The sequence below is a fragment of the Propithecus coquereli genome, unplaced genomic scaffold (genome assembly GCF_000956105.1).
Source record: "Propithecus coquereli isolate 6110/MARCELLA unplaced genomic scaffold, Pcoq_1.0 Scaffold178, whole genome shotgun sequence".
Taxonomy (NCBI): Eukaryota; Metazoa; Chordata; class Mammalia; order Primates; family Indriidae; genus Propithecus; species Propithecus coquereli.
Window position 1 is genome coordinate 2,360,916 of NW_012142523.1, and position 22,473 is coordinate 2,383,388.

The 22,473-nt window shown below is 47.2% G+C and overlaps 1 protein-coding gene across 1 annotated transcript in view; it reads right to left on the minus strand.

The window, feature by feature from the left end:
- The window catches only part of PHC2 (polyhomeotic homolog 2 (Drosophila)), a 100,935-nt gene that overhangs the window by 42,650 nt on the left and 35,812 nt on the right, over positions 1-22,473 (minus strand). Inside the window, exons 2-5 of the mRNA XM_012642333.1 lie at positions 6,232-6,459; positions 3,397-3,555; positions 2,283-2,360; positions 1,754-1,918 (exon numbers count right to left, since the gene is read on the minus strand). Of these exons, the coding sequence (XP_012497787.1) occupies positions 1,754-1,918; positions 2,283-2,360; positions 3,397-3,555; positions 6,232-6,405 (576 nt within the window). The 5' untranslated portion in view covers positions 6,406-6,459. The remainder of the gene's footprint in view (positions 1-1,753; positions 1,919-2,282; positions 2,361-3,396; positions 3,556-6,231; positions 6,460-22,473) is intronic.

Genomic DNA, 22,473 nt, shown 5'->3' on the forward strand with positions numbered 1-22,473 from the left:
AGGTTACCTGGCTGGGCCTGGAATCACAGGAAACGAGGCGCCTTTTACCTGCCCAATGTGGGCTCAGCCACAGGACAGGACAGCGTAGCCTGGGAGCAGCTATGGGAAGGTCAGGGAAGGAGAAATAGGAAGGCGAGGAAGGGAGAGACCGTCCTGACCCAGGCTGGGCAGTGGAGGGGTGGGGTCGGGGACACAGCCACTCTGGGGCCGCCCCGAAGCCAAGTCTCCTTCAGAACCCTCTCTGAGGAGCTCATCCTAGAGGGGACCAATATTCCCAGGATACCCTGAAGTCACTATGTCCTCAGCACCCTGGGGAGCAGAGACCTTGGGCTGAGACAGACGCCCTTAGGACTGTTTTCTAGGTCTAACACACCCTTAAACCCGTGGCTGAGTCAGAACAAGACTCTCCTCCACTAGGGGTCAAATTAGATGTGTTCTTTTGGTCATTTTCTAGTCAAATTTAGGTTCGGGGAGTGGGGCTAGAGACAACAGCAGTGGAGGAACCGGACTGCCTAGAGCAGTGGGAGTCTGGTGGCTGAGTCTCGTTTGCAGGGTGCGGGTTCTATGATGTTCTCTGCGTGACACTGCAACCTCCGTGTGAGCCCAGCTCTGCGTCAGTGTGGATTTGCTGGGGTCCTTTCAGGGTGCTTTCCCTAGAACACAGGAGACATGCGTGTGCCTGTTCTGCTGCCCTGCTTTGGAGAAGGGGCAGACAGGTGTCAGGACCCCAGTGGGGGCAGTAGAGGAGGACAAAAGCAGATTTGGGCAGTGTCACAGTGTGGCTGTGCAGTGCCCTGGGGTAATGGAAGTCTGTTCCATGCTGTGCATCTAAGAGGCTATTCCCTGGGAGTGGAGATGTGCCTCCTACGATGAACTCAGAGCCAGGAATAGAAGTGCGGGAGCAAGACCAGAAAAGTTCAAGTTCTGGCTACAGGGCAAAGGGAGGGGTAGGACTGTATTGTCGTCAGGGCAGTGTGTCCAGGGGCTATAGGGAGGAATCTCCAGAATGGGAGGTATGAGATCTGAGCCCAACATGGAACTATATGTTATTGCCTCCCAGGGGGTGTGCTGCTATTTTCTCAGGAAATTTTTCCAAATCTTAGGGACCTGTAAAGTTCCTAAGGACCTCTGCACCACTTAGGGACAGGTGCAATGGAGAGACTCTAGGTATGCATGTCCAGGGCTGGTGCTATCCTGAGCACATTCTGCCCAAACAAGCTCGCCTGCCCTGATTAGAATGGGGGCCCAGCAGGGAGGGCAATGGAGGCAACAGCATGCCCTGAAGTGGCTGCTCCCCTCACACCAGGCCTAGAATGCACCTGTGGCCCCCAAAGTTAGAAGTGGCCATTCCTTGTAAGGACTGTCACAGCAGGGGCAGATCCCATTTCTGTAGAGCACATGGATGTCTATGCATCTGCCCGTCTTACATGTCTGAGTGTCCAGAACCATCTAGGCATGCACCCCCGTACTGTACATGCTAATTAATTTTGATGAGTAGTTTCTGGTAAGTAGGGGACAATTCTGTTTCCCTCTGGGAGGAGAATGAAAAGCGGCACCACGGGTATTCAGCCCACACCCCACCCCTTCACGAGTCATTGAACCTACACCAAAGCTCCCACCCGGCCCTCCAGACCCCTTCTTTATCCCCCAGCCCGAGTGCTTCTTCCCCACCCGTCTCTAATCTCTGAGCTCCCAGTGTCTCTGCCTGTGTCCCTCTGGTGCCCAAGCCATGGCCCAGGCTGTGGGTACTCACCATCTGTGCCCTTAGGTACATCTGTGCTTGGCTCGCAGTCAGGGCTGGGGAAGACGTGTTGCCCAGGAGCACAGCCTGCTGGGCGATGCCCGAGGCTGCTGCGGAGTTGACGCTCTGAGCCCGGTTGAGGAGCTGGGCTGCTGCCGGGGAGGCTGCCAGATTGATCTGATGAGAGAGACATAGGAGACAGGAGGTTCTGTTGGGGAACTGTGTCCCCCTCATCCATGTCTTTCTTTCCCCCCTATGTTCCTTCATTTACTCAGCCTCCTTTAGGACCATCTCTGGTCCCTGGGCCTTGGAGCTTCCCCAAGAGCCTTGACGTTGGAAAGATGACGGAGTTATTAATCTAAGGGTTAGAAGGAGGTATGCACTCTTTTTTGGTGGCAAGAACAACAGATTCCAGCCATGATTCAACATGGCTACAGACTCCCCTCAACTGGGTCTGGGAACTCACGAGCACTGGGGGCAAGGAGGAAGGAGCGGGTCCCAGAGCTGTGGACTCTGCCTGCCGCTCCCCCATCCTACTCACCGAAGACGACTGGGCTGGGGCCTGTGCGGACACATTGCTGCCTGAACTGCTCCCTTGTCTGTTGGCCACCAGGCTTGCCTAGAAAAGGACAAACTCCTCTCACTAGAGTCCCAGATCACCCCCAGTCGTTCCTGGTCTCTCATCTTCCAAAGGAGGCACTTACAGGCCAGCGGTAGGGAGAGCAGCCTCTGGACTCAAGTGCCCAATCTGCCGCCTCCGTGTGACCTTGAGCAAGTACCCTGGCTTCCTCTTCGATAAGGTGGGGATAATAACAGTAGCTGCCCTGTAGGCTTGCTGCGAGGACTGGACAAGGCAGACTACTGAGCACTCTGACTGCCAGCTCTTACTGCTGCCTCCAGCCTCCACCACCCATCACCCCGGCGCCCGGCCCCATGCCGAGAGTTTGCAGACACTGTCTGGAATGTGCAAACTGCCCTTCTCCCTTGGCGAGCTTCTTCTCGTCCTTCAGGTGTCAGCTCAGTGTTACTCCAGCAGACAGGCCTTCCCTGACCACCCAGCGCAAGGTCATCCTCTCTGTCCTTCAGTCAGAGCAATCTGTTCTCTTCCCTAGTGCTTATCACAACTTAGGTATTGAAATATTTTGTTTCCTTGGCTATTTTGGTTCCTGTTTACTTGCTCTCCCCCCACCATAAGCTCCAAGAAGACAGGGTTCACAGTGTACCCAGTGCCTGATATAAACTTTGCATACAATAGGCACATAAAACATTTTGTTGAGTGAATGAATGAATGTATTCTTCTCAGCCAAGGAGGAGAGACACCAACAATAGACAGATGAGCTACACGGGCAATGCCCTTTGCTTGTGGATGCCTCCTTGGCATCCCGACCCCTTTCTAGACAGGCAGTGACGTCGTTAAGAAAGGGGCTCCCTGGTACTTCTTCCCGGGCTGGGCGCGTGACAGTCCCACTGCTCCACTCAGGGGCTGTGAGATCCTGGGCTCTGCCCCTCCCCTGCCAGCAGGAGGTGATGACAGGAGCGCCCCTTTCACAGGGGTCCTGGGGGGACTCAGAGAACGCAGTGCCCGCTTCCTCTCCCTTTCACTCTCACAACCACGACAACCGGCACCAGCGTCAGGCCCTCCCCCTGAGTCTCACCTGCTGCACGGCCGCCAGGCTCTGGAGCTGGGCGCTGCTGAGGTGCTGCTGCTGGAGGGCTGCCGTCTGCAGCATGAGGTGCTGCTGCTGCGCGGCGTACATCTGCTGCAGGTACTGAGCCGCGGTGCTCGGCTGCCTGTGCAGGGCCTGCTGGATCACCTGGGGCGGGCGGGAGCCAGAGCTCTCAGCTGCTGCACAGACACCCTTCGGCAGTAATGCCCCGTCCACCCCAGTTCTCCCTAACTGCTCAGAGAAGGACACCAGGACCTGTGACCACCACTGTGACCAATCACCACTCTCCAGGGGTGGGAGAAGAGCTGTGAGCAGAGCTTTATCAACGTCTACTGTCTATCTCGCCTCTCCCTTCGGCTCCTCCCAGCACAGTCTGCTCTGTGTCGGCTGCCCCGGGGGGAGAGTCAGCAGTGCACCCCTGCTCTAACCAACTCCGGGGCAGTAGGGAAGCTCGGGGGACAGAACTGTCCCGTGCCAGGCTTGTTAGGTTCTCCTTTCCCCCACCCCACCCCGCTGGTCCCCCATCACTTTTCAGCCTCAGAGGAGGGTGAAGCTCAACAAGGCAGAGAGAAGAAAGGGGTGGAAGGAAGAGCCAAGTCACAAGGGGGGCATCCAGCTCCAGCAATGGCCAGCCAAACTAACGCTCAGCCAAAGGCCACACCCTCCCCGTGAGGGCTGGGACCTCAAGGCAGACTTGGGGCTGCTTCCCAGGTTCTGCCCACAGCTTCCCAGAAGTTCCATCAGTCCTTACAACAAGGTTGCCTTGGCCTTGCACAGCAGGCCAATGCCACAGGGATGACACATTCCTCTTTTATTCTTTCCCTCCCTTTCTCTTGCTCTCCATCACCCCCTTTTTTTAGCTACTGTCTCCCATTCCTTGGCCTTACTGCTTGTTCCCTCTTTCCTGATGGGATTGGCTGAGCAGCAGTCTCTAAGAAATGACAAAAGGCTGCTCTTTGATCCTCCCCTGCCCCCAGGAACAAAGAACAGCGAATGCCTTTCTCCAGCCCCAAGATCCTCTGTCTTCTTCCCATAAGTCCCAGAGACATTTCTCTTCCCTTCTTCTACTTGTCATTCTCCTGCCATCTCTCCCCAAGTGATGCCCTGCCTTGGCCAGGCTTCTGCCTACTTTCTGCCCTTAGCTCTGATGAATTCCTGACCACTGGTTGTTTCCACCCCTGGGCTCTATCCTGGCCAACGAGCCTCTGGTCAGAATCTCCCCAGCTTAGTGTGCTTTCTAGGGCTGGTGACTCTAGGACAAAACAACCTCTGGGCTCAGATTTGGGGTTCTGTGAAAACAGCCTGACATCAAAGATCCTCCGTGGGCTCTGGTCCCCCTAGAGATCCCCACCCCACTCCAACTATTCTAAACATATTCCCCAGATTCCATGCCCCTTAAGTGTACTCTCATCTCCAAGATCCTCTTTTACATGAACTCCATTCTTTGTATCTCCTGATTCTCCCAGAATTATTTGTTCTTGTTTCCTTTACCTAGGCCTGTATTTTAGACTCCTGAAAGCGACCTCCCCAGCAGTTCAGCCAGCAGTAGTGTGACTCCTGGAGTCCAGAGAGAAAGTCAACGAATGGACAAGGAGGAGCCCCTAATGGTTCTGCGTGGACACAGGACGCAACCTTGGGTTATTCCACTTGCCAGAGCAGAAACCCCAGATCCCTTTTGCCGAGAACCGTGATGGGTGAGCACATCCTAATGTCACTGCTGGAAACTAGAGCTAAAATACTCATGCATGAAGGGGCTGGGGGACAGTGGCAAGGGTGGAACAGGAAAGATGGTTTTACTAAGTGCGAGATGGAAATAACTGGGAGTGGGAAGAGTCCAGAGTATCTGACGGTATCTTCTTTAACTGGAGTTTTCAGGCCCTCTCACTGTGCTGTGGCTTCTCTTCTATTCCCTTATCTGGGCCCAGGGCCCAGGCAGGACGAGGTCGCCTTCCTAGTATATCCAAACTATAATAGCAAAGTTACTTGGAGTAAACACCGCTTGGCTGTGGTCGCTTTTTTTCTGCATGTATTATCTGGAAACCTCAAACAGACATTGCAGTGATTAAAAACATAGGTTTGGGGTGAGAGTTAGGTTCAACTTTTTGCTTTACCTGAATGACCTTGGGAAAGTTATTATTTTCCCTGAGTCCCAGTTTTCTCAACTATAGAATTATACCTATTAATAACTATTCTCACAGCTGGACGAGAAGAGGATAAACACGCAAAATGCTTAGTACAGTGCTGGGCACATAGCAGACGGCAATACATGGTCATGATCGCATTTTGGAACAGTGTGCAATCACCTGGAAGGCCTCATGGATGATACTTTGCAAATTGCTGCTTTAGGGAAGAAAGTAAAAAGCTGCAAAGACAAAGGATTGTTTGGGGGTTCTTTTTTGGTTCTCTGTCTTTGAAAAACTTAAGGATTTGTTCTTTGCAGGGCAATGGTCATTTAGAGAGTGGGTTTGGGTTGTGGCTAAGCAGCTCCCAGCCATTTTTTCTGTTTGTTATTTTTACTTGTCTGCCCTTTACACTTCTACACACTCTCCTTCCCAAACAGCGCTCTGAACTGTTGGCTAAGAAAGGAGATTTTCTGATCTGCTAAGTATTTTTCTTATCTTCAAATCTCCTTGATTGCACCCATCTCGCATCACTTCTCCTCCTCTAACTATGCACAGATATATATCCACTAATCCACTCCTTTATGCCCATGCTACAGTTATTACACATCCCGGTTATCCCACCAGACCGTGCCAACACCTCCTCCTGGCTAGCCCCGAACATGATTAAGGAATACAATTCCTGGATCAATTAGAGTCTTACCTGCACGGTCTGCCGGTCAGGGATACCACCGTACACAGAAATTTGGGGACCCGTGGGGCGGCCACTTCCACCACTGCTGCCATTGTTGCAGCCACTGCTGCTACTGGCCCCGCTGGTACTGCTGGTGACACTGGCACTGCTAGACGTATGTGGGACTGGTAGCTCATTCTCCATGGCCTATAGGCTAGCAGGGTCAGGGCACTCGGATGGCAGAAGAGCAGGCAGATGCTAGGAGGGAAGACGCAGAAGTGAAGTGTTTAACAAACGCTTACTAGAGAACACACATAGTTGACCCTTTGTATTCATGGGTTCCACATCTGTGGATTCAACCAACCATGGATTGAGACTATCTGAGAAAAAAATTACATTTGTACTGAACATACACAGACTTTTTCTTATCATTATTCCCTAAACAATACAGTATAACAACTATTTCTATAGCATTACATTATATTAGGCATTATAAGTAATCTATAGGTGATTTAAAGTATTTGGGAGAATGTGCTTAGGTTATATGCAAATACTATGCCATTTTCTATCAGGGACTTGAGCATCCACGAATTTTGGCATCTGCAGGGGTTCCTGGAACCAATCCCCTGTGGATACCAAGTGACAACTGTACCTTATATGCACAGCTTTCCAAACAGCCTGTGGTGGGGCCTCTTGGGAACTGAGGTCTTGAGACACACTTGCCCTCAGACGGACAGGGCCAGGCTTGATTCACTAAGGGAGATTTGAGATCAGTTCTGCCTGGTTCTAAAGCCTATGATCTATTCATTCTGCCCAAGGAGGTAAAACTAGTAAAGGAGGCAGATTTCCCATAACGTTCTCGCTAGCAGTGCTCTTAGGGCTCATCTCTCACCCTGCAACCCCTTCATCTTTGAAATGGGGAAACTGAACATCAGAGAACTTATTATTTGTCTTTTTATACAGCCAGCTAGTGAAAGAAGTAGGATTAAAAATCTACAGACAATAGAATGAGAGAAAGTGGCAAATAAGGAGGAAATAAAATAAAATGTTCATTTTGTTTTGTTTTGTTTTCAAAGCCAGAAGAGCTCGAGTAAGCTCGAAGTCTCTGTTTTCTCTATTAAGTACATACTTACCAAGTGCTCTCTGAGTCTAATGCTGAGTAGGGTACTACACCGAGCAATTTGGTTAAAAATCTCAGGTTTTAGAATCAGAAAGACTTGGCTTCATCCTGGCTCTGCCACTTTCTTGCTGGGAAGTCTTGGCAAGTCACACTTGTCTAACCTTCTGTTTCCTAATCTGTCAAACGTGATGGTGTGTGGATTGTTGTGAGCATAAAGTAAAATGATGATACAAAGTACTGAGCAGAGTGTCACGCACAGACTGAGCGCTCCAGGAGCACTGGCTGCTGTTGTGGCCTGGTTCTCACCGTCCAGTGCCAATAGACCAGGCCTCTCTCTAGATGGAACTGGCAGAGCCTCCTGGAACCTCCTGTCACCATCAGTAAGGAGTGCCAGAAATTCCTTCAGGGCCCATCCTATGGTTCGAATAGGGAACTGGAAAGTGCATATTCCCTTGAGGCTTGTGCTTGGGAGTGGAGAGGAGCTGGGAAAGAGGGGACGGTGGCTGGAGGGGCACACCAGACCTGAGCTCAGTTTCCTCTCTTTTTCTTTTTTCATGCTATTCCTAAAATCCTCATTTCAATGTATAAGCTTTTCCTTCCTACATATAAAAATAATATTTGTCACCCCATCATAGATATTCAACCTTTTGCTTGCAGAGTATACCAATTTAATAAACGGAGAAAATACGATTTTTCACATTAATGAAAGTACAAAATACCAAATAGTCATTAATGTCCTGTTATCAGCTCCCCGGTGCTGTTACTGGGGTTACCATTTCTCAGGCTGCCTTCTTCAGACAGGGTGAATTTCACTGTGGGCTGAAAAAAGTGTAGGTAAATGCTAAAAGACAGGAATGTTGGGAGTCAGCAAACCCAAGCCACCCCAGAGCGGGCAGCAAGCTGCTTATGGCTTCCAAGGCAGTGTCGCAGTCTTCGAACTGCGCTCATGACCTGGCTCTTTAAGGAGAGATTTTTTCCTAATGTTTGTATGTTTGCTTTTACCGCCAGAGGACAAGACCCTTGTCCATGAATTCCCTTTGTCCTGAACAGCACTCATTTGTTAAGGATGTTTATGTTAATGATGACGCAGGAATCAATGAAACAGCAAAGTCAACAGTACTTCCTGTGCTCTGCACTGTACAAATCTACCTTATTTTATGTTCCAGGGAGGGAGGGCTAGGCTGGGTAGAAAGTGGTAGAAGGCATAATCCCTGATCTTGTAGAAACTGAAAAACTAGTTATAGAGAGGAGGCTCAGTTGAAATTTTAAGGATCACCGAGCAACAAATCAGGAAATGATAGTTCCTTTCAAACGTGGATACCCCAGAGAACCCCAAGGTCTTGTCTTAGTTCGATGCCTCACCTCCCTTCCCCAAAGTGTTGACCAGAATTGGACTTTGGTTCTTGCTTTTCATCTCACTCTAGGAACTCTCAACTGAAGTACTTACAAACATAAAAAATAGAGTAGAGAAACAGGGCAGCAGCCACAGCAAATTAAGAGAATAGCATAAGCCTCATCCTGGATGGTCAGGCCACGGCTCTTTTTTTTTCTTTTTTTTGCGGCTGCCACTAGGGCAGATACGGTGGACAGTATATACTCAAACCTTGTGGAGAAATAAAACAAGACAGAATTCTAAAGAAAGCATGACATTTCTTTATAGAAAACTGCACAGGCAAGGACAGCCACTGCTCCTCATGCAGGGGAGAGAGACCTGCCGCAGGGAGCTGGGGACAAGGGCGCAGTGCACTGCCTGCGCTCCTGCCCACCGGTCTCCTCCCTTCTGTGGGCAAGCACGCCTTTTCCTTCTCTCCTCACACTCTCATTCTAGACTTCACCCCCCCCACCCCCCGCTTTGCCTTTTCTGTCCAGTAGTTTTTGCCTCCCCCCTACCCCAGCCCCTGGTTTTCTGACTCTTGCTCCTCCTGCCCCTTGTCCCTCATCCCTATCCTCTCTCACACCTGTGCTCACACTCCCTCCCCTGCACCACTGATCACTGGACAGGCCTTGGTGTGCTCACACCTGCCTCCTAGCGCTTTGACTCTCCTGCAAAGGAGCATATTCCCCCCTCACTCTCATCCTCTCTCACCCTCCTGCCCGCTCATGAGTGATCTCACTGGTTGCTCCGGTTCACTCTAATGAGCTCTCTCCCCCATTCTTGACCTCCCTGCTCTCTGCCCACACTCTCTCCTGGGCCTGCGTGGCCTCCCTCTGCATCTGGCTCCTTCTGGCTCTCCCTGTACCTGCTCCCTTGAGGCACAGGCTCCCGTTCCCTCTCCTCTCACTTGAGGCCTCCCTCTCCCTGAGCAGCTCTCTCCCTGAGCCTGATTAGCACGTCTCTCTCTCTCTCTCTCCACCCTGTCTGTCTGGCCTGCACCCTCTGTTCTAGCTGATGAGCCTGATTAGCACGTCTCTCTCTCTCTCTCCCTCCACCCTGTCTGTCGGGCCTGCACCCTCTGTTCTAGCTGATGCTTTTTCAAGTGTGCTCTCTCTCTGGCTGTCTCTCAATCACTCATGCAGAAGACAGAGGAGGGGAGGACAGATTCTGACTAGAGGATTAGGGGATTAACCATTTTTAAGTGTGCAATTCAGTGTCATTAAGTACACTCACAGTGTTGTGCAACCCATCACCACTATTTCCAGAACTTTCTTATCACCTGAAACAGAAACTCTGTAACCATTAAGCAACAACTCCCCATTCCTCCTTGTTCCCTTGCCTAGCCCCTGGTAACCTCTAATCTACTTTCTCTCTCTATGAATTTGCCTATTCTAGGTATCTCATATAAGTGGAATCATGTAATGTTTGTTCTTTTGTGTCTGGCTTGTTTTACTTAGCATAATGTTTTCAAGGTTCATCCATGTTGTAGCATTATCAGAATTTCATTCCTTTTTATGGCTGAATGATATTCCATTCATTTTGCTTATTCATTCATCTATTCATGGACATTGGGCTGCTTCTATCATTTGGCTATTGTGAATAATGTTACAGTGAACATGGCATATATCTAAGTCCTTGCTTTCAATTCTTTGGGGTATATACCTAGCAGTGAGATTGCTGGATCATATGGTAATTCTATGTTTGGGCATGTGAATATCCAGTTGTCCCTGTACCACTTGTTGAATCACCCCTGTTCTTGGGCCCACAGTCCCCCTAAGCTGCTCAGTGTGGACTAAGAACCCTCCATGATCTGATCCTGCCTGCCTTCCTGGCCTCATTTTTCCCACCGTTTTTCCCACACTTCACTCTCACTGGGATTAGCATTATTCCAAATGACCTGAAGCTTTGGACACCTTGCTCCTTCCTGCCCGTGTGGCTTACTCATGCCATTCCCTTCCCCTGAAATGCTTTCCTTCCATTTCCACTTGACCAACTCCTTAGATCTTCAAAACAACTTGAGTTTCTCCTGTGAAACATGCACTGAACGCAACCTCCTCTAACTCTTCTCTTCTTGCTTCCTTCAAATTAGGTTCCAGTTTCTTCCTTTAAGCCGTCCAGTTGGATGGCTGCTCCCACAATGCTTTGGACTTACCTCTCTCTTAGCACTTACAAAAGTAATCTTACAGGAAGGTGAGTTGCATGAGGGTCTATCTTCCCCACTGGACTCTGAATTCCAGGAGAACAGGGATCATGTCATATATTCCCATATATACATGGTGCTTCATTCCATAAATGTTTATTGAATAGAACTGCTTGAAATACACCACACTCCATCCTACTCTTCATCTGAAAGCCTAATTTCCACTTCATCTGCAAAATTCCTCCCAACTAGTCTAAAACATAAACCACCTGTGATTTAATTTTAGTATCTTCCATCAATGGTGTCTATACTACTAATAATGTTATATATTGAGCACTTACTTGTCAAGCACCATAGTAGATGCTTTATGTATACTATGACCTCCCTTATTGGGTAGGTATTATTATCCCAATTTTGTCAATGGGAAATTTATCTAAGTAATTTATCTAGGGTCATCACAGAACTGGGATTCAAAACCAGGTCTAATCCAAAGCCGGAGCTCTTCCCACTAAACTCTGCAACTTCACCCGGAATCTCACCTTAAGCCATTATTTCAATGACATTGGGCCAGGTCCATGTCAGAGCACACTAGATTTTCAGAGTTGAAAGGAACTGAGATCACTGAATTTAATCCCCTGATTATTAATCAATCTCCATTAAATATTTTATACTTATAAAATAATCTATGTAATATATACATAAATGATAACATGCATGGCTACCCATCAACCAGTTTAAAAAATTGAATATTACTGTAACTTCCCTCATTTTTCCTATGCAGAAAGTGAGGCGCAGTTTTTGGAGAAGTGAGTGACTTATTCAGAGTGACATGGCTCCTTTGACTCTCCTCCAGTACCAGGGAAGGCTCCGCCAGAAAACCTACTGGCCTCATGGTGGCAGAGATTTACTGACGAGAGGGTTGGAGTTTGCCCTGAGGAGAAATCAGAAGCCAGGCTCTTGCCATATGTCACTTTCTTATTGGTGTCCTAGTAGAGAAGGGAACTTGAGTTAGAAAGAAACAGAATCGATTAGGAAGTGTGGACACACAGAGTAGCTTTCAAACTTTTTCTTCTACAGTTCCCCTCTTTGAACAAAAGCTTTCAACTCATATGCCCCCACTCCCACCTTCCTTCTGCCTCAAAGCACCCGTGCTGTCGGGAAGCAGAGGAGGCATGCCGGGGTCTCAGCGAGGGCTACCGAGGCATCTGTGGCCTCTCCTTATGTCCTGCCCTCTGGTGCCCCACATTAGAAAATCTGAATCTTTAAACTTCCACATTATCTAGGCTTTAAGCATTTTACCCAGCCCTATTCAATTTCCTTTTAACTCCGCCTCTTATTCTTCCCTTCTCTTCCTTCTAACTAGTTCTTTATTTCTTTCCCAAGGCCACCCATTTCTGTGGACGCCCACTATGAACCACAGCCAAACTCATTAGTGGCTGACCTCCAGAACTGGAAGTCTGGTTCCAGCTCATTGTGTGGTTTTGTGTGAGCCCAGGCTCTGAAGGGCTGTGATTCCTGTTTCAGTCACTTCTCCTCTCCCAACCACACTGAATGACGTGCTGACCGTAACTGGCTGGGAGGGTGGTCGTATTACAGGTCCCTGCTGCCCACAGGGCCTGCGACCAGCAGCTGGAGAAATGCCGATGCTTCTGCCCTCCCAGGAGCCGCCAAGTCTAGGAAACACTAGGCCTTTGTCCCCAGTGTCAGGGAAATCCATTTGCTGTGGATTATAGCTGTGACAGAGGTTCCAGGAAAGCAGCGGGGAAAGATACCGAAAAGAGCTCACCAAATCTAGCCTAAAGCCCTGGGATAAGGCGGGGTGAGGCTTTTCCTAATGGCATCAGAGCCTGACAGGAAATGAGAAGTCTAGTCAGCCCCACGATGGCTGCTGGTATGATCGTGCCTGTCGTCGGGTGTTCGGAGAGTCCGATAAGGCAGGGTGAAGACGCTCTTTTGCTAAGGCTGTGGCTCTGTCTCTCCTCTGTGGTTGCCTCTCTGTCAGAGACATAAGGCAGGAACAGTGCCAGATCCAGGCTCCCTAGACTTAGGGATCTAGAGGAGACTTCCTTGCTCCTCCAAGTTGCTGCAGGAACATAGCATCCTGATTTGCACCAGTCTAATTATGCTCCTGGCAGCAGTCAGAAGCTGCTGATATACTGGGTGCGGTCCAGATGGATTCAGCAAATCTCCTCAAAAAGCTCCCCTCCTCTCCCCAGTCCTCTGTGTGGTGCCACCTTTACTGTCTCTGTAAACCGAAGATAATAAATGAAGGCCAACAGAAATAGAAGTGAAGGATGAGGAGTTAAAGCTGATCATATAGTCCTAGTAATACAAATAGCATGATTTCATTGTGAAACAAAACACCATACATTTAAGTGAATAAACTTTCTCTGCAACCTTACTGTTTTCTTCCTAATTTATAAAAGAGAGACTATATCAAGTATTTATATTACAAGCTGGTGCTGGCTGGTTGAAGAATATGAGGAGGAAAAAGAAGGATTTGCTCTCTTTTGGAAGGGACATATAGTTAAAGCAACATTGTGCAAATGCTGAGTGTCTGGGGGCCAAGACACGAGGATGAGTCTGTCTAGACTTGGGCAGCTTTGGTCTCATTGCTAGAGCAATGAGGGGGATATACATTCTGTATCTTCTATAAGTCCCTCATTTAACATGAGAGGTGTCCTTATAAAAGAACACCACGTGAAGAGCCAGACATACCCAGGGAGAAGATACACACAAGACACAATCTCCACTATGCGAAGATGGAAGCAGAAATTGGAGTTATGCTGCCACAGGTTAAGGAACACCTGGGACCGCCAGAAGCTACGATGAGGCGAAGAAGGATTTCAGAGGGAGCACAGCCCTGCTGACATCTCGATTCATACTTCTAGTCTCCAGAACTGTGGGACAACACATTTCTGTTGGTTTAGCCACCCAGTTTGTGGTACCTTGTTATGGCAGCTCTAGGAAACTCATACTCTGCCCAATACTAAACCTGACTAGCTTAAAAAGGTCAAATGAAACTAATGGTAAAAAAGGGTGCAAAGACATAAAAACAATCTTGTTAACATAGAGCTTGGCATGCTCCAAGGCAGGGGTTCTCAAAATGTGCTCCCTTGGCAACTCTTTAAAAATGCAAATTTTCAGGCCACATGTCAGACCTACTGAATCAGAAATTCTGGGAATGGGGCCCAACAGCCTGTGTTTTCACAAGCCTCCTGGTGGATTCTGATGCCCAGAAAGTTTGAAAGCCATTACTCTGAGAGGTCTCATCATCAACTCTATGAGATTAAAAAGTGGCAGTCACATTTATGACATTAGTTGGTCATAATGAAGTTCCTGAAAGATGGGGCTAGAAGCTGGGAAGGAGTGGGATGGGGGAGGGTTACCAAACATACCTTTTCCCTGCTGAAAATCCCCAAATACCTCCATGAGGAAAGGGGAGACTGTTGGCAGCACTCACTTTAGACATCTTCCTATTTCTCTCCAGCCTCACTGCCTACCACGTGCCCACACACAGCAGATTCCAGAATTAGTCACACTTTGTGTCTCATGCCTTTGCCCAGACTGTTCTCTCTGCCTGGGCCACTCCCCGTGCCTCTCTCCCCCATTTCCCTGGCCAGAACCCATCCTTCTCTGCCATGTAGCCATAACATCTGTTTGTCCTACAGGCTTCCCTTCTGTACTCTAGTCTGGATTTGGTGCCGCCTTCTCAACTTTGATAACATAGAAAGACAGCTGATTTTCTTCACTAGGCAGTGATTCTATCACTTTTAGATCCCTAATGCCTAGGGGTCTGTTGCCAGGCCAGCAACAGTCAGTATTTGTTAAATGAAGAATCAAGCTTGAAGCTCCACTGAGAGACCTTCACCTCCTGATGAGGAGTCCTGGGTTAAGATACTGAAGCACGCCATGAAAGTACAATGTTATCTGAGAAGGTAACCCTGAAACTATCAATAGCCATTAACACCTTCACTCAAATTTGTTGGTCCAATAAATAGGGTCCAGGACACATAAATTTTGATTTGGGAATGGAGCAAGAGGGGGAAATAAAAGATAAGTGGTGTTGAAGTGATGGGTATGGGGACTCTGGTTACTGTAAAAGGTAGATGCAGAAGACCCTGGTCAGAAAGTCTGGGTTCTAGATCCAGCGATACCATTTCCCAGCTAGGAACGCTGCATCAGCACCACGCGGAGGTGGTATCTTTCCTCCTACCTCACAGAGCTTTTTGACAAAATAGATACAGACGGCATTTTGGAAACAAAATCACATGAATGTAAAGTATCATGTGAGAGAGTTCAGACAGAGGGAAGGATGTTCTACTGTATGAAATGAACAAAAATTGCTAGGGCATAGTCTACACATGAGAATGCAACCCTGGCCAAAGTAGTTAACCTCTTTGTGCCTCATTCTCCCCTTCTGTAAAATGGACAGATTTGTAGTACAGACTTCATTGGTTTCTTTTAAATAACAGGCGAAACAATGCACTTTAAACACCTAGAATAGCTCAGGCACAGACTGGAAAGAGAGTACGTTAGGATAGGATAGAAGATGACTCCCCCCAACCCTCCCAGAGATATTATAAAAGATACTCTAACTTCCTTCTATAACTCAAAGTTAGAAAAATCTTCCTCGTGTCTAGTGACAGAGTAAATTCTTTATGCTATGATCTCAGTCAGTTTGTCCTTGTTTAGTCTTAGCAATGCTACGCATTTTGGGGATTTCTACATAGAAATCTCAGTAGCCAAGGCCACAAAAAAGACCGCTATAACAATCTCTCCATCTTGAATCTCTCCACAAAACACACAAAGCACATGCACACACACAAAGCAACACACACAGCCTACACACGCAAAGCACACACACACAGTACACACACAGCACATGCATATACACAAGCATACACACAGCACATACACTGTGCATACATAGCACACACTCAAAGCTACCATTTCTAGAGCTTGCCATTTTCTGCCACCCCTGCTCGGCCTTGAACTGCTCTGATGCTGGGTTAAACCATGGTAGGCTGGTCTTTCTGCCACTGCTATGTCCTGATAAGCATAACTAAGCCAAGACAGGGGTCATGGGAAACAGCTGATTACCAGGCTTTCTGAACAAAGTTCAAGGGCCTAGAAACTTATCTAGAGTTTTTTTATTCTTTTTTTCTTTACCAGTCTTCTTTTCTCTTCTTCCTCTTGTTCCACCCCTCCAAACTGGGCTGTAACTCAGGCCTACCAGTGGCCATGGCGGTACCACTTAACTCTTTGTAGTGCTTGGGGTCAAAGAGTTTGCTGACCTCCATGAACACTAGCGTCGAGAGTGCCCTAGCATCGAGAGTGCCTTGGAGAAGCAAGGACTGTGCTGGCTGCCCTGATTTCCTGTGACCATCTGAACATGTTCCCCCAGGGTTTCTTCCAACAGTATAGCCTTGCTCCCTTAGAGTTTCCCTTTACAGCCCTATCAGGAGGTTAAGGGAATGGGGGTTTAAATACTTTGCTATATTCTAGAGAGACAGACTATCAGGGATAGATGGTGTCTGCTGTCATGAGACTTGCATTTGGTATGTAAATGATCTTTTATCCATTAGGAGGCCAGTGTTCTCGGGCCTGGTGCTGGTAAATGACAATAATTCTTGCCATTTATTGCTTGCTCAGGGACGGGAGGTTTATATGCATGATCTCATTTATTCCTCACACAACCCTATGATACAGGGATTATTTCCTCATTTTTCACATGAGAAAACTGAGCTTCAGAGAGGCCCTATAACTTATCAGAGGCCACAGAGCTTGGAAATAGCAAGTGTAGAATTCAAAACCAGGGCTGTACATCCATGCACAAGAGGCAGAACTACTTGTGCTGACTCCAGTACAGGCTTCTCTGGGCCAGTCAGTGTTTACGAATTTAACTTGGCTCCTATAGTCTGTTGTCTAAAAGACTATTTTAGCCGGGCGCGGTAGCTGACGCCTATAATCCTAGCACTCTGAGAGGCTGAGGTAGGAGAATTGCTTGAGCTCAGGAGTTTAAGACCAGCCTGAGCAAGAGCGAGACCCAATCTCTACTAGAAAAAAAAAATAGAAAAAATTAGCCAGGCGTGGTGGTGCACGCCTGTAGTCCCAGCTACTCCAGAGGCTGAGGCAGGAGGATCACTTGAGTCCAGGAATTTGAGGTTGCAGTGAGCTACAGTGATGCCACTGCACTCTACCTGGGGCTGACAGAGCGAGACACTGTCTCAAAAAAAAAAAAAAAAAAAAAGGACTATCTTACATGAGTCATCTCAAGCAGTAGGGTTAGTCCAAGGCAAACTTGTCAAGTGTAACTCTCTCAGGCTCTGCCTGGTATCTTAGAAATCTATCACACTTGGAGTAACAATTAGGGTATGTTTAACATTTGTAGGCCTTTCCTGTTCATAAGTATTTTCATATATATTATCTACATGTAAGACTGGTCCTTTTAGCAGTGTTTACAAAATCATTTGCAATCATTTAATTGAAAAGTAATACAGAACAAAAACAACTGCTCCCCAGTGCTTTGGAGAGAGGGGGTAGAGGAAGCTGACCTTTCTGAATGCCCAATATGTGCTTGGCACGGTCTCAGGGAACCAGTATGATTTATGAGAAAGAGGAAGAACTATGTAGTCAGAGAAAGCTGTTTTGATTCTTGCCTCTGCCCCAGCTGGGAGATCTTGGACACGTTACTTCACGTCCCCAAGCCTCAGTTTCCTTCTCTGTAAAACAGTGGTAATCATATTGATTACTAAGAGTTATTAGGAAAAGTAAATAAGAAAATGCAAAGCAAAACACTTAAGCACCACATGCAGCACAGAATAGGCACTCAGCAATGATCAACTTCCCTTTGCCTGCTTTATCTTTCTAGCATTGCTTTAGAGCAGTAACTACAGACGAGGTAACAGGTTCTAAGAGGTCAGGTACTTCTCCAAGATCATGAAACTATTAAGTGGCATAAACCAGAATAGTCTGAATCTAGAGCTCGTGTACTTTGAATGTGGAAAAGGGAAAACTCTCAAAACATTTGGGCTTTGAATCCTTTGTAAGTATTGAACCTACTCTTAGTCCTGGCTTGGATGTAAGTTTTCTACCAGACTCTAAAAAGCCCCATTCTCAAATTCTAGGAATTTTCTTCTTAGGAAAAGAATAAAGAGAAAGAAAAAAAACCTCACCTACAAGTGAAACTGCCAGAAGTGACAATCAGGGTAGGCATAAGCCACTGGGTGTGTGTCTGTGAGGGGGGTGTTCACACATGTGCACTTATGTACATATGTGTGTTGGGAAGAAAGGGGGAAAGTGAGAGACTTGCAGTTAGCAACTGCTGTTACTAGATAAATCCCCCACAACGCCAAGCTCTGTGCAGTGAAATTGCTTTAGAAAACCAAAGTGCACATTTAATATACATTCTTGTTGGGTCTAATTTTCATGCAACAATTGACTGATCAGTTCTAAAGGTGTTTGGATTACTATTGAGCCTACATTACTTTGTGAACCTGCATATAACTTGAACTTTTAGCTTCCTTTCTCCACTCCCTTCCTCCATCCTGAAGGCCTCGCTGCTTTGGTCCTGCCCGCCACTTAAAGGGCCCAGCCCTTCCTATGAGGCTCCCTCCTGCGTTGCTTTTGCCCTAGCAACTTGTCCCGGGCAGCTGTTTCATAGCTCTGGAATCACAAAGCTATTCCAGAGTCCCAGACCCAGCTCTGGGGCCTCCCACCCTCATTTATCCCAAATAATAGCCTTTAATTCCTATTAACGTTCCTTTTTAGCAGACACATACTACATGTCTGTGGTCAGCCTATGATCTCCTGTGACCACCAGCCTTTTGCTTCTTATCTTATTTGGAATGTTCTATTCCATTTTACACTCTTAAGTTTGCTTTTCCTCTCTTAGCATACCCATTGGCTTTTAGTGTCTTGTATTTCCAACCCATTCTCTACTATTTATAGGGGAAAACTGTCTAAATGGGTAGATCTCCCTAACCCTCCACACTTTTGCAGCCAAGTATAACTCTAAACTCTATCCTACTTCTTTCTTGTCTCATATTTATAAAACTTAGGTACCTAATTTTGACAACTAAAGAAGGCAGAACTAGGACTAAGGGTGGAAATTATAAGGAGATAGACTTCAACTCAATAGGAAAAAGTACTTCCTAACACCTGGAGCTGCTAAACAGTGGAATGGTGCTGCTTCCTGAGAACAGAGCTCCTGGTCGTGGATGTGTTGAAGCAGAGGCCGGGCAACCACGTGGCAGGTGTAATGCATGCGGCATTGCCTCTAGGGCTGCTTTGGACACCGGCAGTACATAATTCCATGAAAACCTTGTACTGGACACCAGAAATCCACCTGAAATTCTAAGCTTTTTCTTATATTTAACTCTTCAATTTGTGAACATTTTAGATGCTAATCTTGTTTTTCAAGCTGCAGGGCAGCTCCTAATTGGTTTTTATTCTAGTTATTAATGAAAAAAGAGAATTCCGTTAGCATGAACTTCCTGATGCTCATCGTCTACTTAAGGTGGAGAAAACCACTGTTCTTATTTCATGCATGCAGCAGTCACAAAGTGGCCAAGTAGAAAAGCTCACCTTTTTTTTTGGATTCCTGCAATACTTGTCAGCCACCCAACCACTCACCGACCACTACCATCCACCCTTCCCGTATTTACTGAACAATTACTCTGTGCTTCGTGCTGAATGGAATACAAAAATGACTCAGATATCGACTCTGCTCTTAAGAAGTTAACAGTTTAAGAGGAGAAATAAGAAAAGTACATATGTAAATATAACAGGAGGCAGCAAATTTTTCTGTAAAGGGCCAGATAGTATATAGGTTAGGCTTTGGAGACTACATATGGTCTCTGTTGGATATTCTTCTTTGATTCCTCACCGGCCCCCAACAAAAATCATTTAAAAATGTAAATATGATTCTTAGCTTGAGGGATTTACAGAAATGGGTGACAGGCTGGATTAGGCCTCCAGGCCCCAGTTTGCCCACCCCTAAAATGTAATAAGGTGTGAAGTGGTAACTTTCACTTGAACCAGCAAAAGTTTCATTTGGGGTAGGTTTTTAAAAATGGGTTTGATTGGGGACATTCTAGGTGGAAGGAGACCACTCCCATTATACGTTATCCCCTGTTTTGTATTCTTAGAGCAGAGATTTTCAAAGGGTGGTCAATATATCACCTTTGGGCTTATTAGAAATGCAAATTTTCAGGCCCACAGTGGTTCTCAGACTTTAGCATACATCAAAATCGCCTGGAGGATTTGTTAAAATAGATTGCTGAGCCCCACCTCAGATATCTGATGCTACAGGACCACACTTCGAAAACGACTATTTTGGTGAACACTAGGGAAACAGTGGAACAGAAATTGTTCTCTATTTTAATGTCTGAGAAAGCAGTGATGAAGAATTGAGAAATAAAAGGTAATGAAAGTCACTGCTGGAGATAGAAGAAGAGGAAGATCTGCACTTGAGGGCCTGAAGGTTTGCAGAGCACCAGGTTCGTTCCATGTAGTACATATACTCAGAAGGAGCTTCGAGCCACTGTGAATTAGAGATGGCTTTTTTCCTCCAGGGCAGGAGCTCTGAGTCTTGTGAGGCACACCCACTGGAGACAGCAAGTCACTGTGGGGGCTATATGGTTAGGAGGATCTTCTCTTCTGAGTCTTGGTTATTGGCAGGTCTTGCTCCTGACATATTTGCATATTTTCACCTCTCCTACAAAATGGTCCCCTCTGCATTATGCCTGGGACGATTTCCTTTGATCAGGCAAGAATAGCAGTGCTTCTATTTTAGCGTTTAAATTAAATGGCTTCTAAAAACTCAGATGTGGAGCTCTGGGAAGCTGAGCTGTGGAGGAGGGGAGGAAGGGAAAGACAAGCCAGAGAGAGTACACAGAGGAATTTCAGAGGAGGCTATGGGCAACCAGACACACGAGGAGTCATTAATCTGGCAGACAATGAATGGCAAAAGGCAATTAGCTTGCCTGGGGTTGCAGCAAGCCAATGAAGTATGCAGTATCGCAACTGAGGGTCCAGTGTAATGGCCGGGTCACTGCTAGGGAACTCAAAAGGAGGGCAAGAAAGGGGAGGTTAGCGGTGGGAAGCCACCTGGGGCTGGCATGAAGGGAAAGGAAAGTGTTCCGGGTCTTGATGGATGTTCATTACCCAGTGGAAGTGTCCAGGTGTGGCTGTGTACTTGCCAGGGCTCTACATGCCATTATCCCAGGACACAATCTTGAAGATGAACTAGATGCTTGGGTTTGGTGCACACACGTGTGCATACACACATACATGCACACACACATACATGCACACACACACAGATGCTCTCTTCACATTGCTGCCTCTTCATCACCTGCCTAGTCTAAGCAGGCAGAAGGGTAGGCTGAGGATTGCCTGGCTGAGTAAGACTAGGACCGCATGCCTAAACATGGGCAGAGTTTTAACAGACACAGTTCTAAACTTCGGTCTATGGGGCTTCCTTCCACAATTTAAAGCATGCTTGTTTTTTCTGTCACACGCCTCATTTACATATGCGTTCTCACGTTCTGTTCCTTGCAGGCGCTCCACAGCCATGCTAATGGTTCTTATCTGCCTACACACAGTCTCCAGGTAATTCATTTATACACCCTCACTCACAGTCATTCCCATACATTAAACACTGCCTCCTGCTTCTAAAAATCACTTCAAATGTCAAAGTTGCTTCCTCAGCTTCTGTTCCTGCTGTCTGCAGGGCCCTCTTAGCTTTGTCATTTTTACAAAAAAGGAAAATGTACCCATACTGGCTTGACTGAGTAAAGAGCCCAACGCAAAACAGATCGTCCTACCGTGGGATGCAGGTTTGTGGCTGTAGTGTCCCCGCTTTCAAGACCATCCCATTTATCTCTCTTTGTTCCACTCCCTCTCTCTTCCTGCACAACACTGCAATCACACACATACTCTGTGTTGGGGGAAAAAAAAAGGACAGCCTAATTTCCTGATGATTATGTTGTTACCTAGCAACAGCCAATCAGGGGCTGGGCTTTTTGCCTGCAGTATTTCATGCAAATAGTTTGGAGAAATTGCAGGGTAACCCAGGCTGCTTAGTCTGTCTTCTCAGGGGACACATTACAGAATAAAACCAACCCGAAAAGGGACTACTGAAGCCAGACACACACTTTAGATAGCAGGCCATCTGATCTCTCTCCTTCCTGCCCCTGTCCTGTACCTCCTTATAAAAGTACTGGGGTTCCACAGACACTCAGGAAGGTCAAAAACTTGCTCATGGGTAAAGCAGCCATCCTTTGCCCTGGATCTTTGTACTGATGACTGGCGTCCACAGCAACCTCTGCTACCCTGAAAACACTACTTCCTGGGAAGGCCAAGAATGTGGCATACTCAGTAGCTGCCTGTGGAGGACAGGAAGGAAAGCCCGCCTCAGCCCTCATGTTCATAAAGGAGCCAAAGTCTGGCACTTCTAACCTGGTTTGCGAGCCTCATCTATGCCCATGTTGGCCTGCCTCACAGGGAAAACCCATTATGTGCAACTGCATTCTTGCTGGCGCTAACCGGCAAATCCTCATTTAAACTGGCTGAATGAGAGAAGACACATGACTTATAAGACCTCTTAAAGAGATTTTTTTTTTCTCTTCC